The following is a 17,407-nucleotide window of genomic DNA, read 5'->3' as shown; positions in this document are numbered from 1 at the left end:
CTCGTCTGATGACCATCTGGAACTCTTCAGTATGTCTTCAGCTTGCTCGCAGGCTCGCATGCGCGCGCCCGCAATGGCCGCCCAGTACCCTCCAGTCCGGAGGCCGTAAGTCGCTTGCTGCCAACGCTATGTTATCGGCGATGGCTCTCACAGCGCGGAGAAGTTCTTGAGAGAGCAACCAGCTTCCGCGGCAGGTCATTGTGGCATAATACCGACGGTAGTTCTCTTCATTGGGGATGTTCGTTGCAGATCGGATCTTGTCGATGTGGTGCCACTTTCCCTTGCTTAGACTGGATGCCATGGTTCGCTGTGGAGGCCTGTTTGAGGATTATTGATTCATATGGAAGGGAGGAAGTCTTCTGACAATTATTCGTTAACTGGCAAATGTGAGAGGGTGCGTGTTTGGTGCTAGTGTTGATGACTGGGAGCATATAGTCGGAGGTGCATCGGGTCACATACCAAGGTACCACGCGTCAGAAGCTTGACATCATGCTTTTCAGAAAGCTTAGCCATATTCATGATGTCGAAGTCGACACAGCCCGAGGACCTTCGGACGTTCGTCTTCCAGGAGATACTTCAAAGCACCCAAGTTTCTGGGGCCATTGTATTTTGCCCACAGAGCTGCGACTAGCGAACTCGCCCTGTAAGTCTATCGTACCGAGTATCGTCCAGAAATTGCCATTGAAGATGCAATGGATCCAGCTTATGCGCTTTCAATGGATGAAACCCCCCAGTCACGTTGGTACGCACGGTATCAGGTATGACTCTCATCGAATGGAGGACACATAAAGTTCGATCGCGGCGATCAACGAGCCTGTATCCCAGCGGCTGCATGGTTGAAACGTACCCTATAAGAGAAACGTCCATCAGTCAAGCTCAGCGATAGTCTACTTAAATCCCAGGCGAGGGTCGAAGCACCCACGAAGATGGTCTCCGCGCCCTGTAGAGACCCGCCATCCGAAAGGCTGTGAGCCAGCTTCCAACATACCGCAAAATTGGGCGGTGTTGTGTCAGACTCGCGCCCTGTCCTAGGCCCAGGATCATGTACACCTGGTGGTTTCCCGGTGGGTAGATTGCAACCAGAATATCGGCCATGATTTTGAATGGGTCGTTGCACTCTCAGTCATTGAAAGAGTCATTGCTGGGATCGGTCTCAACATTTGTCGGGTGACTTGGGGTTGGAGTTTCGCTATGGTGTAAGTGCCTCGTCCCTCAGGCCGTCACCAGAGATCACCGGCTGACCACGATAATCCCTTATCTTCAAATCCGATGTTCCGAGAACAGCTTCCTTATCATGAAAGGGGGGAAAATGGTGTGCGGGGTAAAACAACGCTAAGGGGGTTATGGGTTAGACACGGAATAGCAACCAGCGGCTGGGTGCCAGCCCCTTCACAAGAGACAAGACTGCCACATTGCCCACTGCCAACTCGTTCACTCAGGCTGGCTAGACCATAATAGCCTCAAGAGAATGTAGTGAACACGTGGATGGGTATATGTGCCTGAGGCCACGGGGAACATAATTACCAACCATAACTGCACTACATACGGTTCTGGGCGAAGGCCTTTGCATGATCACAACTCGTACTGGCAAGGCACATGCTGGTGTAAGCACAGTTCTATCCAGCTGCGTTGTTTCGTCAGGTGCTACCCACAAAGGCACTCCAAGGTTGATATATGCATATTTAAAGTCCTCTTTCATCAATTGGGGCTGTGGTTTAGTGGTATAATATTCCCTTAGCATGGGAGAGGTCCGGGGTTCGATTCCCCGCAGCTCCATCTTTTTGCCCATTGCATGGTTGTGCAATGGCCCGCATTGCCTCCATATCACAGCATAGAGTGGTTGCTGCCAGTATGCAGCGCTGGGAGTTTGGTCAGTACGAGGCTCTCGAACGAGCTCCTGCAGGGGAGTGGGCGGGCAATTGTGGTTGTTTCGCACACGCAATACTGAATGTGCTCCGGAGGTTTAGCAGTGCACATCTCCCTTTGCGCCCGCTTGTTGATGAATACCAAGGGAGCATTATAACAGGCGCGTTTTACCACAATAATCGAAATATATATGTAGCCGCAATTGGAGAATACCTATGGGCTCCTTACTGATATCATAGGAGTGTACATAAGAGTACGGTTAATTGGTAGTGTTATACATTACGCAGGTTGCGCGGCAACATATATCCGTAGTGTTTGGATTATTGTTTCTATCAGGCTTGATGAACTTATTGAGCTGTGTTGCCCAGTTAGCTGGTATATTTAACCTTGCAAATGATAGTAACCATCAGAAAAGACATCGAATGTCCATCCTTCACGTCACCTCGAGTATAGTGTCAGGTACAGGTGCTCTGCCCCTGGCGATGAAAGGGGGCCCGATGCCGATCGCTTTGTCATCCCTCCTGTGGCAAGATCCAGCATTGCCACCGAAGAGAAAAATCTTTCCAGGGTTATTCTCGAATAAACTTTATCAGGAACCAGATCGTGGTTCATCGGAGAGACCGACGATCAAGCGGAAGAAAAAAAAAAAAAGCATTCGCCATGCCCTAGAGAGCAAGACATTTTGAAGGGAGAAATGCAGAGAGCAAAAAAAGAGAATAGGACAAAAAGATGACTGGTCAGGGACTCGAACCCAGGACCTTATCCGTGTGAAGGATACGTGATAACCAACTACACCAACCGGCCATTTCTTGGAGGAATGCTACTACAGCATGAACCTTGACAGCTGTCCTGATTAGTCCCGGTGCACCACATCAAAATAGGCTCAAGCAAGCTGGATAAGAGTGTCGATCATCCAGTCAATCAGGCACAAATATGAACCGGCCACAGTGGGAATCCCTACCGAAAACGTTTTGAGTACAACTCAATTTTTGCCACCGCAACCACAACAATCACACCACAAATCAGGTCAGGTCGAGAACACAATCTTGAATGGCCAGACTCCTTTAACATTGAAAGCTCTACATCTAATGTAATCATTCAACCATGGGCGTCATCCGCGCCATGTCGTCATTCACCCCAATCCAACCTAAGCTTGACTGGGTTGGGCTTGGTTGAGGGCCGGTTTTGGCATCGGAAAAACCCGGACTGCCTCCTAGAGTCTACGGAATTATGATGATTGCGCCCTCGTGACCAAGTTGTGTAAGGAGCCTAGCATAAAAAATTGCGAGGCAATGCAGTCGGAGTAGTGTGGGGGGTCCGCTTTTTTCCTGAATCCCTACGTGTCAGGGTCGATGGTTCTGGCAACAGGCGTCCAAGCGGAAAGGCAAGCAGCGAATCATCGAGCTGGCATGTCCAGGCCAGCGCCCACCAGCCCGACAGGAGATCTCTCGGACCGGTCAGATGGCGTTGTATTCGGCGTCAGTGGCTGTCCTGCCTGTTCTGGCCCGAGGGCAAGCAGGTCAGCCGAGTTTCTCTGGGCCGGAATGGTGGATCCCCAATGCATCATGGGGGTTTCAGTCTGCACGGGCTTCGAGTTCTCTGCTGCACCTTCTTATCGATAACGTGGAAGAAGTCGAGAAAGAGATAATCAGTAGGGTTTCGCGGGTGGGTTTGACAGTATTTAACTTGGTCTTGGGGATTGAATGGAGGATATTCACAACAGAAACGGCAATACTTTTTTTTTTTTTTTTTGGCTCATCTTGTGAGGAGACAAGACGACTAAATCACCATCCCTGCAACGGACCGACCGACAACCTTCCGAGTTCAGCGACGGTGAGGATTTCGCCGAAGTGCAACCGAAACTCTGTATGGCTTTTGCCCCCCAAAGGACGTGGGGGACCGAGTCGGCCCGATGGAGAAGGAGCCAGTTGGAGGCAAGTCGGGATGCCGAGATGAAGTCATCCTCGGTCGACTTCCGAATTACTTCTTCCTTGCTGCTGTTTCAACACCACAAGGAGGCAGGAAAAGAGTATAGTGAAGGTTGTTGTGACTGGTGGGTGACAGAAGGTGATCGAGCAAGTGCTCTTTATCTTTAACATCTCTGACAAGACTATCAGAGACTGTGAACTCCCCTCCTCATCTATCACCCATCCATCCCAACTGCCAATATCTGCACATCAGACCAGTTTCCCCGAAGTTTCTCAGTTTGATCGACCGCAAACTCTGGTGACCCACTACTTTCCAACGCCATCCCGGATCCATCTCGTGGAGCATTCCTGGCCAGGAACTGTACTCCGTAGCCTGCATTACAATGAGGCGGATGCCTTTCCCATGCCCACTCCAGAGTCTCCCAGTCCACCCCGACTTTATGACGCACCCCAGAAGAAGATGGACTGAAGCCCTGACTCGGGTGGGCCGACACGAAAAAAATAAAACTGGAGAAGCCGGATGAGACGGGTTCCTTTCCCCAGTGTTTTGATTGTCCTTTTATACCTCCTCCTTCCCTGCTGTTTCCTGCCTGTTTCTTCCACTCGACCTCACCTCTCTTCTTCTTACTCCTCCCTCTTCCTCTCCTCCTCTCCTCCTCTCCTCCTCTCCTCCTCTCCTCCTCTCCTCCATCCCATCCATACATTCTCACAATGGACAAGATGGACAAGTCCCAGCCTGGCCTGGCCTCCCATACGGAGAATGCCTCCGCCGGCTCCTCCAGCCACATCGACTCCACCTGCAAAGGACGCATCGCCGGTGGAAAGTACCTCGAGGGCCTCGATGACAGCTCTGCCCCTGCTCAGGCAGACGGCCCCCTACAGACCGTCGACTTCGACATGCCGTTAACCCAGACCGAACGCATCGTCCAGGACGGCAACCAGTATATCGTCCTCGACTTCGTCCCCGGTGACAAGGAGAACCCGTTCAACTGGGATGGCAAATACAAGGCTTTCATCTCCGCCCTGCTCTGTCTGATGACCCTGTTCATCGGTCTCGCCACGACAGCTTACAGCTCTGGATTGGGTGATATGGCTTCGGATCTGGGTGTGACCGAGGAGATCGCCGAACTGGGTCTCTTCCTCTTCAACTTCATCTGCGCCCTCGCTCCCCTCTTTCTGGCCCCCTTCTGTGAGTTGGCGGGTCGCCGTGTCGTCTACGTCGGAGCCTACTTCTGCTTCGTCATCATGTTTATCGGTCTCGCCCTGGGTAAGAACATCGGCACCATCCTCGTCTGCCGTGCCCTGCTCGGTCTGTTCGGTTGCGTCGGTACCATCCTGGTCGGTGGTACCTTCGGTGATATGTACTACCCTCAGGACCGCGCCATTCCCGTCGCCACCTTCTCGTGGATCGCCATCTTCGGTACCGTGGCCGCCCCGATCTACGCCGGCTTCATCGACCAGGCCCTCCACTGGCGCTGGGTGGAAGGTATCCAGGGTCTGGCCAACATCCCGCTCGCCCTGGTCATCCTGTTCTTCCTCCCTGAGACCCGTGGTAGCGTCGCCCTCGGCAAGCGGGCCAAGCTGCTCCGCAAGCACACCGGCGACGACCGCTACGTGACCGAGAACGACCTCGAGGCCCCCTCGCTGAAGCACATGCTGCACAACTCCTCGGTCAAGGCGATCAAGATGCTCATCACCGAGCCCGTGGTGTTCGCCTTCGGTCTCTGGATCGCCTTCGCCTGGTTCCTGACCTTCCTGTTCCTGTCGGTCATCCCCATCACCTTCCAGGAGAAGAAGGGCTGGAACGAGGGCATGTCCGGCCTGCCCTACATCGGCCTCTGCATTGGCTGCACCATCGGCTTCGGTCTCAACTTCTTCCAGATCCGCAAGTACAACGCCCTCTTCCAGGCCGGCCAGGCCCGCCCCGAGTCCCGTCTGTACGGCGCCCTCTTCGGTGCCGTCTGGCTCCCCATCGGCCTCTTCATCTACTCCTTCACCCAATACGCCGACCTGCCCTGGATCGCCCCCGTCATCGCCCTGGTGCTGATCTGCATCGGTATCTTCTTCATCTTTGAGAGCTGCTACAGCTACACCTCCGACTGCTACGGCGAGAGCTCCTCCTCCGCCATCGCCGGCCAGGGTTTCATGCGGAACACGCTGGGTGCCGTCTCGCCCCTGTTCGCCTCGCAGTTCTTCCACAACGTGGGCAGCCAGTACGCCGGGTTGATTCTGGCTCTGATCGCCACCGCCCTGACCCTCATCCCCTACGTGCTGTTCATGTACGGCCCCAAGCTGCGGGCCAAGTCCAAGCTGGCGAGTCTGGTCAGCCACGCTGGGGAGGACAACGAGAAGGTCTAATGATGATGTGAAACGATAAAAACAAAACCAAACAAAACAAAGTGGATCCTGCCGGACAGGCCAGGTCAAAGTCAATCTGTCATGTTAGCATTGCATTTGCATATTTGAAAGTACAGTACATAAGTGTCATGTCGGGGGTTATTTAGCATTGCAACCCCAAATGTTTTGCACATACATATCTACAATCATGATGAAATCCAAATACCAAAACCAAAACATCAAATTTCGATTCATTTCTTCAGTAAATCATAAGAGACCAGTAGGATAGTTTCCAATCTTAAGGTAAGGGGCGGGGGGTATCACGTATGTTCGTCCTAGGTTGAGGATCTCGCGCCTCTATTTACTCTGCATGACCAGCACATCGCCGACGATGCGGTTCTCCTTCTTCACCAAGGCCTGGCCCAGGACGCCCAGCACGCGCGCTGCCTCCGCGCCGACCTCATCGTGCGCCGCCGCCGACGCGGCACCGCCATCGGGCTGAGACGCGAGCAGCTCATCCAGCGCCGAATGCCGTCGGCCCACGACGACCAGGTTGCCCGCCTTGTGATACGAGCGGACCATCTCGTCCTTGACCAGCTCGACCATCGTAGCGACGGCCTCTGCCTCCGTCTTGACCGCGGTCTTCTTAAACACCACACGATCCAGCACCTCCTCGTCCAACGAGTCCTTCATCACCGACAAGAAAGCGGCATCCGACTCGACCAACTCCTCCGGAACGACCCCGCTCCCACTGGCACTCACACTCCCAGTGGCACCAGTGGCACCGGGAATCTCCAAATGCACGACCGACACGGTGACCAAATCACAGCTGGCCACCTGGCACACGAACCTCACCGCCAGCCGATCATCCCGCCCCCCGACAAACGGCACGACGATATGATGCGCCTTGGCCGCCCCACCGCCGCCGCGGGCATTCCACACCGACGAACTGCGCTGCACACTCATCGCCCCGAGCGACGGGCGATGCCTGACCCCACTGGCCCCACCCCCCGCGGCGCCCAGCGCATGCTGCGGGGCGTACAGATTGCGCTCAACCAAGACACCGACATTGGCGCTGGCCGCCGGGGACCCGTCCAGGACACTGCCGACGAAGGCGGCGTAGGGCTGGCCGTCCAGGAAGCGGACACCCTCCTCGACGGGCGAATGCAGGTGGTACTGCTCGCCCATGGCGCCGGTCTCGCTCCACGGCAGCAGCACCAGGTCGGCGGCCTCCTCGCGCGCCATGCCCACCACCGTGTCGGCGAACGAGTGCTCCGGCACGACGGACACGCCCGCCACGATCGACAGGTCGTGCCACTGCCCGAACGCCCGGAAGGTGTTGACCACCGGGTCCGAGAGCGTGTACTGCTCGATCTCCGAGACCTTCATCACGCTCGAGTCGCGGTCCGTCAGTTCCAGAAGCCGCACGCCGTGCACCTGCAGGCTCTGCGGGGCGGGCGCGTCGAGCTCCGTGATTTCCGTCTCCGCGGGCGCGGACTCGTCGGCGTGCTTGGTGTCCGGGTCGAGGCTGGTCGGGGTGCGTTTGTCCGGGTGGACGCGCGGGTGGTTGTGGGTGTTGTTGTGGGTGTGCGTGTTCGGGGCCAGGAGGCCGGCTAGCGTGCACAGGCCGGAGAGGCCGTCCAGACGCAGGTAGACGAGCAGGTTGCGGACGGGGCGGTGGTGGCCCAGGGTTTCGTGGTGGTCGCCGTGGTGCGCGGACTTGGCGGCCGTGATGCTGTCCATGCGGCTGTCGGGCGGCAGGGGTTTGCCCGTCGCCCAGTCGATCTCGCCGCGTCGCCACCGGTCGACCTTGATCTGGTACCATTTCGGGTACAGGGCGACGGTCAGCGGGGTGGTCGCGAAGGTCGTGACGAGGGCCATGACGACGAACATCGTGAAGGTGCGCGTGCTGAGGATTTTGGCTTGGAGGCCGATGTTCTATTCATGTCAGTCTTGGTGCTGGGGAGGAGAGGTAACAGCGAGGGAAGGGTACCAAAACAATCAACTCCACCAGCCCCTTACAACTCATCAGCACGCCGATCGAGAAACTCTCCCGCCAGAGCAGCCCGTTCAACCGGGACGCCAGCGCCCCGCCGGTGACCTTGGCGATGAACGCGATCGCGATGATGGCGATCACGTACCCCCACACGGTGCCGTTGTCCAACAATCCCAGGTTGGTCTGCAGGCCACTGAGCGTGAAGTACAGCGGCAAGAACAGCGCCGCCACCAAATCCTCGATCTTCTCGGTCAGCTTGATAGCGAAGCCGCCCTCGTGCGGACACAGCAGGCCGATCAGAAACCCGCCGAAGATGGCGTGGACCCCGATCACCTGGGTGAAGAAGGCCGAGGCCAGGGCGAGCAGCAGGGTGATGGCCACGACGGACTGGCTGGGCCCCTTCTGCAGACTGCCCGTGTGGGCGAGGAAGCGCAGGAACAGGGGCCGGAAGATGAAGATCAGGAACAGCACGTAGCCCACGCAGACCAGCAGCACCCAGAGCGCGGTCAGCCCGGAGCCCGCGTTCACGAGGGCGACGCACAGCGCCAGCAGGATCCAGCCCACGACGTCGTTGCCCACGCCCGCCGAGAGCACGATCACGCCCACGTTGGTGCCGAGCAGCTTCAGCTCGGTGAGGATGCGGCACAGCACGGGGAAGGCGGTGATAGCCATCGCGATGCCGATGAACAGCAGATACGTGCCGAAGTTGATGTCCACCGTGTCGGGTTCGTTGCGGAAGGCATTATACAGCCCGTAGGCGACGGCGCAGCCCAGGCCGAAGGGGAGCACCATCCCCGCGGCCGAGACGCTGACCGCCACCCGCCAGTTGCTGATCAGGAAGCGCAGGTTGGTCTCCAAGCCGACCAGGAACAAGAACAGGATCAGACCGAGGTTGGCGACGAGGTTCAGCCCCGGGATCGAGGCCTTGGGGAAGATGGCGTCGGTGAAGCCGGGGATGCGTCCCATCACCGACGGGCCCAGCACTACGCCCGCGATCACTTCGGCAATGACGCGCGGCTGTCGGATCTTCGAGAGGGGCCAGTGGAGCAGTCGACACAGCACGATGATGATGCTCGCTTGGATGATGAAGAGGATGATCGGGTTCGATGAGTCGTACACGGTCGGATTGCTGCCCTCCAGGATTCCTGCCTGAGATTTGACCTGGCTGGTGGTGGAGTTGCTCGACATGGTGGCCGGGGCAGAGAGGTCACGGCCTCTAACGGGGGGGTGAGTGGTGAGCAGTGGACACGGGTGTTTGAGGGCTGTAGACAAAGAAGAAGGAAGAGAAAATCTGTGATTAATATAGGAAGGGAGGATAGGAGAGTGGAAGAAGAAAAAAAAAAGGAATTTAAATGTGTGTGAGAAAGACTGAGAGGGTGAGAGATAAGAGTTGAAAACGAGGTTGTGGGGGGAACGAGCGAGCCCACGTGGGTGATGGGGAGGCGGTCGGAAATGCAGCAGCAGCCGATGCAGCAGCAACAGCAACAGCAACAGAACTGAACAGCAGGCAGCTGCCTGAGTAGTGAAATGGTGATAACGTGATATCTCACTTACCCTCTTTCAGTCTCTGTTCTTTGTTGCAGCCTTGCCGGTGGATGGAAGGGACAAACAGCTCCACCGCTTCGGAAATCCAAAGTAATCTGGGCCCCAATGGTACCAATGCGGTTCCGGGGTTCGCCTCCACCCCAGACATTCTCCCCAGCCACTCCCCACTGGATATTGAATCTCTCGTTCGGTCATCCGTCAACTGATCCCCCCCGTTCTCGTATTCAGACTTACTTTATTTCTCCCTTCAACGCTGGTTGGGGGCCACCCAGATCCACAGTAGCTGTGATCTGAGCTGTGATCCCGCAGCCAAGGGCTAGAGCTGTCACCTGATGCAAGGGAGGCACGATCAGCTGGAATGCAGGCCGCGCTCGGCATCGATAACGCCATGCAAACATCTATTCCGTTGGACAGGTCTGAGAGTAATCTTAAATTCCTACGAGCTCTCTGACACGGTTGTCAATCGCACAAGCTGACACCCCCCGGTCGGACCCAGAGTTGAGCCCGACCCCGAGTGGTCAGCCTTCAGCCTCAGGCAGTAGCCAGTAACCTTGGGTCTTATTAACGCACATCTTGGATAATCAATAACTTGAAGACAATAACTTGAAGAAGGATAGCATGGTTGAGTTGCGGCGTGTATGTTTACTGTCGTGGTCTTTGTAGCGCAACATCTGAAAGGCTCGGATTTGACCTTACAATCAGCACAGCGATTAAGTTAAAAGAAAGGTGCAGACCACACTTGCTGATGACGCTTATATACCGTAATGTTCAGCCAACTACCACAACAACAGGTGCTGTGGTCTAGTGGTATGACGTCACGTTGTGGCCGTGCCAGCCCCGGTTCGATTCCGGGCAGCGCCACTTTCTTTTTTCATTTTTGTTTTTGTTCTCCCCTTTTTCAATTGCGCCTAACGACCAGTCTCTCTCTCAATCCTTTCTTTTCAGTGAACAGAATGAGTACATACCCGTTCGTTTCTGTCTCAGCTTCTAGCATCTGATAATTTGGGACGAGTAAGTAGACAGATTCGCCTGTGTGAGTGGGTGGTTCTGCTCATTCCCGGTGAAAATATATGTTGCGCGCAAGCTGCAGTTCAACCCCACACTTCACTGAACATTGACAGCAAGACAAATTTCACACTCAGCACGATCTGCGCCATACACCTTAGGAAGCAAAATTCCAATGCCAATGCTTTGATCTTACCAGTATATATCGAGCCTCTCAATGCTCAATGTCTAGTATCAGCTTCTGAACACGTGACGGAATACAGTACAAATGCTGCTCGCCCTCAGTGGCAGACGCGACCGGTCACATTCCCCGAGACAAAAAAACCCAGCGAGTTTCCAGGCCAGGCCGATGGCCGCAATGACGAAGCTCAGCAACATTCCAGAGCCTGTACTTGTTCATACAAACCGTGTCGCCCCCCAAACATCAGTGGAAAGGCAAGACCGACGAACGTACTCGCAAAAGCGACCGACCATGCTGATATGCCGCGACCGAGCTCCCCCGAGTCACTGATAGCTTACACCCCGAAGGGGTTAATTCCGTCTACGAAGAATAAGAACCATCCAAAGCAATGTTACTCCAGTCTCCCATAAATTTCACAGATCAATGACGGCAGCTTGCTCTAAAACAAAAACACATGTCAATCTCGCTATAGTACAAAAAGGGTGAGCAGCTCGTGATCTTCGTTCATATACATTCGCAACTATCAAATCATCTCGGTCATGCATGTCATCATCTCGGATGCGCATCTACTTTCTCACGTAGATAGCCATCCGCCCGAACGCCTCATGATCCGGAAAGTCGAACATCTCATACGAGTCCCCAATCGCCTTGAGCACACGATTAGTGACGGGATCGTAGATCCTAGTCTCGTGAGCACCGCACTCCTCTCGCACCAGCAACCAGCAACCAGAAACAAAACTCACGAGTTAATGCGGGTAATATCGTCAATGATCATGATAGCCGGACGCGCGATATTGAGCACGATCTCCTTGACCGGCACATCCGAGTTGCAGGTGAACACGATCGAGGAATCCTCCACGTCCAGGAAACCCTGCGGATCCTCGACGACGTTCATCTTCAGCAAGTTCAACACGCGCGTATCCTGCGCGTCGTAAATCGGGTCCTGCAGCGAGCAGGCCAACGGCTCGTCCGACTCGCCCTTCCCGTCCTTGCGGAAGAGTCGGATGACCGTCCAGACGAGCGCATGCTGCGTCGCCGAGGGACTGTCCCCGAACATCGTTCCACCCGCGAAGCCCACGAAGTTGGTGATCGTGTGCTTCTCGCGCGCCGCCACCAGCACCTCGCGGATGGCCGCCCAGGCGGCGCTGGGCTCCCAGGTGAAGACCGCGCTCCGAAGGAGTCGGCTGGGGCCCTCGACGGGGCGCGGGGGGAGAGCGAAGATCTCGCCGGTGTCCGGGTTGATCCACTGCTGGACGTGCATGGGGACGACGCGGCAGTACGAGGCGGCGTCCAGGTACTTTTTGTCGGAGGCCTGCCCGAGGAAGACGCTCCAGGAGTGATACACGAGGGCAACGGCGCCACTGTGAGGATGAGGTGGTCAGTTTCGTTCCGCGGCGTGTTTCGACTCGACAAAAACCGCTTCATCTCGTGGAAATCGAAAGAAAGGATCATGCTTACTTGACGAATCGATGTCCCACATGTTCACTGACCTGCCCGATGGCGGGCTCAAACTCCACGGGGGTGCCTTCGAACCCGATGGCCACATACTTCTCGCCTGCCTCAAGGGGACGTGAGAGTTGGGCCTGCAGGTCCAGCAAGGCTTTCTTCGTAAAGAACGGCTCGCCATCGGCCTCGTGTTGCAAGATGTTTATCGTGACCTCGTGCGGGCTCGAGGAAGTAGGATCGTACAAGGGGGGTCCGGTCCAACGTGACTTCATCGAGTCAAGAACAATGGCCCTGGGGAGACGGGTTGCTGTGGGCAGAAGATGGACAGGGCCCAGAGCTCCCACTTCCAGAAGTCGACGCATCATCTTGAGGGTCTTCTTTTGTCTTGATGATGTCTGTTGTGGTGTGGAGAAGATGAGATGGAGAAGTCTTGAGTGGAGGTTTCGAGATGGTTGATGAAAGGATGAGGTTGTGGGTGGAGGCTTCGAGGTGAGAGACATGGAGTGAGAAGAAATGATGGAAAGTTTTATAGAAGTGAGAAAGATGAAGAAATTATCCATTGCAAGCTTCTCTGTTGTATATTCACTGTTGTTAACAAGATCCTATCTAGATATTGAATGCCTGAGGCAGGATACTAAGAGCACTAATGTGTATAGGGTCTAGCGTGATAGCAGGGTTCATTTCGGCTTTGGATTGTTCCGGTTCCGCCTGTTTGTGAACAGGCAGCCAGAAACACGGCCGATGAATGTGTGGTGCGTATCACACTCGCATAATGCATGATAGCGAACATTCTGTCATGCAAGAGAGTCCAAAGAGAAGACAGCGAGGATAATAATATTCTGACTCCTCAAAGACAGTAGTGGGCAAGAACTTTCCCTCGAGAGCGGGGACGAAAGCCCGTTTGATCTCAGGAGCAAATCTTCGTACTCTCAATCGATGCTCCTGGACCACTGAACTGGCTAGCCTCGTCTCTCCCCCTGCATATTGGAGAATAGGGCGTTGTGGAAATGCCGCTCGCAAGCAAATGCTCCAAGGCAGGTGACGTCGTGATGACCACGACGTGCCGTCCCAGCCCTGTAGGGCTGAGCCATCCGCCAATAGCCCGCACCAATTCCTCCCCCCACCCAGCACAAGCAAAACCCAAGCTTTGACCCAACAGCCCTCCTCGTCCACATGAGAGGCCCCTTTTCCAAAATGCGTCTCCACTCGATGACCGGTTTCTGACACCCCCTGGCTCTCTTCCACGTTGTCGGAAAGCCCGGAAGCAGAGCACGAATAATCCCTCACCAACGTATAAAGAGGGCGACCCTCTCCCCAGTGGCAGACCAGATCCCCCATAGATAATCACATCCCGCCCATACTCACACCATGCATTTACTATCGAGGTCCCCTCAGTCTCTGCTGGCGTTAGTGGCCGTGACCGGCTTAATCGGACGAAGCCATGCTGGCCCAGTACCCAACGATGTTTATCAGCAGTTGATGCAGATCCCCGCCTCCTCACCCTCGACTTTCTTCAACAGCAACAGCAAAGAGCCTTTCACCCCTGACCACCGTGATCCCTGGGACCATAAGGTGGATGCCATCGGAGAAGATCGAGAGCCCCTTCCCTGGCGGATGGGCGATGGCGCCTCGATGATGGGACCGCGGAACAAGGACCGCGAGCGCCAGAACCCCGACCTGGTCCGGCCCCCGAGCACCGACCACGGCTCGCTGCCCAACATGCGATGGTCATTCGCTGACTCGCACGTGCGAATTGAGGTGCGTGATCTTCGCCGGAAATTCACTACCAGAATTATCGAATGCAATGCTAACTCTGAGTAGGAAGGCGGCTGGACGCGCCAAACCACGGTCCGCGAGCTCGGAACAAGCAAGGAGCTCGCCGGGGTGAACATGCGCCTCGACAGCGGGGTCTACCGAGAGCTACACTGGCATCGGGAGGCCGAATGGGCGTACGTCCTCGCGGGCCAGGTGCGCGTGACCGGCATCGATCTCGACGGAAACGCGTTCATCGACGATTTGGAAAAGGGAGATCTGTGGTACTTCCCCTCCGGCCACCCGCACAGTCTGCAAGGACTCGGGGAGAACGGCACCGAGTTTCTCTTGATCTTCGACGATGGCAATTTCAGTGAGGAGTCAACGTTCCTGCTGACGGATTGGATGGGTATGTGGCGCGCCCCTCCACCACCCTTCCTCTTCTGTACCCACACCCTTGAATCCGTCCTGCTAACCGATCCCCAAAGCGCACACTCCGAAAGCAGTCCTCGCCGAGAACTTCCGCCTCCGCCCCCAACTCTTCAAGAACCTGCCCACGAGCGAGAAATACATCTTCCCGGGCTCGCACCCGGCTTCCATCCCCAAAGAGATCCCGCCGAACTTCAAACCCTCCAAGGAGCGGTTCACCCACAGGATGCTCGCGCAGGAGCCCGAGCGCACCTCGGGCGGCGAGGTGCGCATCACCGACTCGTCCAACTTCCCCATCTCCAAGACGGTGGCGGCCGCGCACCTGACGATCCAGCCGGGGGCCCTGCGCGAGATGCACTGGCACCCCAACGCGGACGAGTGGTCGTACTTCATCCGCGGGCGGGCGCGGGTGACCGTCTTCGCGGCGGAGGGCAACGCGCGCACCTTCGACTACGTGGCGGGCGACGTGGGGATCGTGCCCAAGAACATGGGCCACTTCATCGAGAACCTGTCGGACGAGGACGAGGTTGAGGTCCTCGAGATCTTCCGCGCGGATCGGTTCCGCGACTTCTCGCTGTTCCAGTGGATGGGCGAGACGCCGCGGCGCAACGTGGCGGAGCATCTGTTCGCGGAGGATCCTGAGGCGGCGCGGGAGTTTTTGAAGAGTGTCGAGAGCGCGGAGAAGGATCCCATTCGGGATACTTTGGCTTGAAGCGGGAGGATGTCATGTCTCTGAAAGTATATATGATGTTGAGCGTAATATATGGTGTGCAATATATTATAAGGCTTGTATCCGTGGTAATCCTTCGAAGCAATGTAGGCATACAAGGTCTAACAGACCGACATCGGCCGACGTCATAGATCCGATAAGCGATAAGCTTGTGGCTGAATGATAGGGCACGAATGCATTCGTCTTGGCCTAAATCTTGACATTTTGCTCAGCCCTCCCACATGCGACAGACTCAAATTCATGACTGGAGCCCAAGCAGGCAAACGAGAATATTTCCTAATCGGAGCAAGTCCAAGTGGGGAGAAAGTGTGGCGATGAAATCATTCAACATCCAACCCCACAGCGCTAAGCCGGTTGGAGGGCGGATTACGAAGGCTTAGCTTTAGCTGCCCCTCCAATTCAACATTGTTAATGTTGGTGCCTTCGACGTCAGCCTCCAGCCCACCTACATATACTTGACTTCTTCCACTGCACTTCCACATTTTTTTTTCTGGATTTTCCTTCACAACAAACAAAAATCTCTTACACATCTTCACAATGTCACAACCACAACAAAGTACCCCCAGCTCGTCCAGCAAAATGTGGGACAAAACCAAAGTCTTCGGCAAGAAGACCTTCGACAAAGGCTGGGACGCCCTGGACAAGCTCGGTGGGCCCGTCAACCGTCTCTCCAACAAGCTGGGTGCGGAGGCCTTCTGGCCCATGTCCATCGACAAGGAATCCGACAAGGCCGCCCGCATTTTGCGCAGCTTTTGCAAGGAGGGGGTCTATATCGACGAGAAGGCTGAGAGCGCCCCGCCCGTCAGTGGGCCTGAGGCCGCCAACAACAAGGAGAAGGAGAAGATCGACAAGCCGCGGGGCAAACAGAAGGTGTTGAAGAAGATCCCCTCGGAGGTCATTCGAGAGGCGAAGGGCCTGGCCGTCTTCACTGCTATGCGGTGGGGCTGGGGCTTCAGCGGTGCCGGCGGCAGTGGCATTCTCATCGCCCGCGATCCCCAGACGGGCCAGTGGACCGAGCCCTCGGGTATTCTCCTGCACACTGCTGGTGTGGGCTTCCTGGCTGGCGCGGATATCTATGACTGCGTCATGGTCATCAACACATACGAGGCCCTGGAGGCCTTCACCAAGCTGCGCGTCACGCTCGGCAGTGAGGTCAGCGTGGCTGCGGGTCCGATTGGCATGGGCGGCGTCGTCGAGAGCGAGGTGCACAAGCGGCGCGCGCCGATCTGGACCTACATGAAGTCCAAGGGACTGTACGGGGGCATCCAGATCGATGGCTCGATCATCGTGGAGCGATCGGATGAGAACGAGAAGTTCTACGGTCGCAGAGTGCCGGTGAAGGACATCCTGGCTGGACAGGTCCGGTCGAACAACCCCTCGGTGAAGGGGCTGGTGCACACGATCCAGTCCGCGGCCGGACAGGCCAACTTCGACCAGGCCCCGGCTGGGGTGCAGATTCCGACCGGCCCCAGCCCCAGTGACATCCCGCCGGAGCAATTGGCCCAGAGCGACATGTTCCACGCCCAGGCGCCGGGCGCGCCTCCGCCCGAGGCCGTGCAGCACAACCCGGAGCAGTATCAAGTGCCGCCCAACAGCAACCTCCCTTCCAACCAGCCACCCCCCAACCAGGGTCAATACCACCCGGAGCAGTACAACCAGGGGCCACCGAACCCTCATGCGGGCTACAACCAGGGCCCGCCCTCCGGTGCGCAATACCCTTCTGAACAGTACAACCAAGGGCCGCCCAACACCCATGCGTCTTACAGTCAAGCACCACCTGCGAATGCAGAATATTATTCGGGACAGCACAATCAAGTCCCGCAGAACAAGTACTGAAACAGAAGGAGGGTTCGAGAATGTCAACTAAGCAGTTTCTATGGTCTTTCTGACCAGTTTTACTTCAGTTATGTACATAGTGTTGATAGCATGCGGCCATGATAGCGTCTATTGTCTTTCAATTTGTTCCCTTGGATTCTGGGACCGAAATCGAATACGAGATGGTGATAGTCCTTGGTAAACCCCCCAAATGTTAGCTTATCGATGTAGAGAGATGCCATTATTTGATCTGTGTCTTGAGGACATTCCGTGACCAGAATGCGACCATCCAGGCTTTACGACCTCCTCAAGATTTGCAAATGATAATGAGATCCACTTTATACTAACAAATCAATTCTAAGCTAAACTTCTTCTGG

At 55.9% G+C, this 17,407-nt stretch overlaps 8 protein-coding genes and 3 non-coding genes across 11 annotated transcripts; 6 read left to right on the top strand and 5 right to left on the bottom strand.

Moving 5' to 3' along the window:
- Positions 1-37: 37 nt before the first annotated feature.
- Positions 38-519, bottom strand: BO86DRAFT_379244 (uncharacterized protein; the record flags this gene model as incomplete). The annotated part of the gene is made up of 2 exons (XM_025670667.1): positions 38-307; positions 460-519. The coding sequence occupies 2 exons, from the start codon at positions 517-519 to the stop codon at positions 38-40; spliced, it is 330 nt and encodes a 109-aa protein (XP_025527897.1).
- A 1,185-nt stretch (positions 520-1,704) lies between these two features.
- On the top strand, positions 1,705-1,776 carry BO86DRAFT_t131. Its single transcript has one exon. It is a non-coding gene; the product is annotated as a tRNA-Ala (tRNA).
- Positions 1,777-2,264: 488 nt separating this feature from the next.
- BO86DRAFT_389237 (uncharacterized protein) lies at positions 2,265-2,903 on the top strand (the record flags this gene model as incomplete). The annotated part of the gene is made up of 1 exon (XM_025672078.1): positions 2,265-2,903. A coding segment is annotated over exon 1 (247 nt), but the record flags the coding sequence as incomplete, so codon positions are not given.
- On the bottom strand, positions 2,597-2,670 carry BO86DRAFT_t130. The gene has a single exon. It is a non-coding gene; the product is annotated as a tRNA-Val (tRNA).
- A 1,549-nt stretch (positions 2,904-4,452) lies between the features above and the next one.
- Positions 4,453-6,381, top strand: BO86DRAFT_389236 (MFS transporter). Its single transcript, XM_025672077.1, has one exon. It carries the CDS (start codon positions 4,506-4,508, stop codon positions 6,150-6,152), a length of 1,647 nt encoding a protein of 548 aa, XP_025527895.1. The 5' UTR covers positions 4,453-4,505; the 3' UTR covers positions 6,153-6,381.
- A 4-nt stretch (positions 6,382-6,385) lies between these two features.
- Positions 6,386-9,592, bottom strand: BO86DRAFT_91576 (Kha1p). The gene is made up of 2 exons (XM_025677796.1): positions 8,125-9,592; positions 6,386-8,069 (listed from the first exon to the last, which is right to left on the bottom strand). The coding sequence occupies exons 1-2, from the start codon at positions 9,313-9,315 to the stop codon at positions 6,489-6,491; spliced, it is 2,772 nt and encodes a 923-aa protein (XP_025527894.1). The 5' UTR covers positions 9,316-9,592; the 3' UTR covers positions 6,386-6,488.
- An 870-nt stretch (positions 9,593-10,462) lies between these two features.
- Positions 10,463-10,533, top strand: BO86DRAFT_t132. The gene has a single exon. It is a non-coding gene; the product is annotated as a tRNA-His (tRNA).
- An 859-nt stretch (positions 10,534-11,392) lies between these two features.
- Positions 11,393-12,215, bottom strand: BO86DRAFT_91564 (uncharacterized protein). Its single transcript, XM_025677795.1, has one exon. It carries the CDS (start codon positions 12,117-12,119, stop codon positions 11,598-11,600), a length of 522 nt encoding a protein of 173 aa, XP_025527893.1. The 5' UTR covers positions 12,120-12,215; the 3' UTR covers positions 11,393-11,597.
- Positions 12,092-12,819, bottom strand: BO86DRAFT_389233 (uncharacterized protein). The gene has a single exon (XM_025672076.1). It carries the CDS (start codon positions 12,667-12,669, stop codon positions 12,313-12,315), a length of 357 nt encoding a protein of 118 aa, XP_025527892.1. The 5' UTR covers positions 12,670-12,819; the 3' UTR covers positions 12,092-12,312.
- An 841-nt stretch (positions 12,820-13,660) lies between these two features.
- On the top strand, positions 13,661-15,199 carry BO86DRAFT_456236 (Bicupin, oxalate decarboxylase/oxidase; the record flags this gene model as incomplete). Its single annotated transcript, XM_025677153.1, has 3 exons — positions 13,661-14,062; positions 14,126-14,465; positions 14,545-15,199. Exons 1-3 carry the CDS (start codon positions 13,673-13,675, stop codon positions 15,195-15,197), a joined length of 1,383 nt encoding a protein of 460 aa, XP_025527891.1. The 5' UTR covers positions 13,661-13,672.
- Positions 15,200-15,659: 460 nt separating this feature from the next.
- Positions 15,660-17,337, top strand: BO86DRAFT_389232 (DUF500 and UBA/TS-N domain protein). The gene has a single exon (XM_025672075.1). The coding sequence runs from the start codon at positions 15,753-15,755 to the stop codon at positions 17,049-17,051; it is 1,299 nt and encodes a 432-aa protein (XP_025527890.1). The 5' UTR covers positions 15,660-15,752; the 3' UTR covers positions 17,052-17,337.
- The last annotated feature ends 70 nt before the right edge of the window (positions 17,338-17,407 follow it).

Source organism: Aspergillus japonicus (genome assembly GCF_003184785.1).
Source record: "Aspergillus japonicus CBS 114.51 unplaced genomic scaffold BO86scaffold_23, whole genome shotgun sequence".
Taxonomy (NCBI): domain Eukaryota; kingdom Fungi; phylum Ascomycota; class Eurotiomycetes; order Eurotiales; family Aspergillaceae; genus Aspergillus; species Aspergillus japonicus.
The sequence above is the reverse complement of the archived record's forward strand: the minus strand, read 5'-3'. Positions and strand labels throughout refer to the sequence as shown.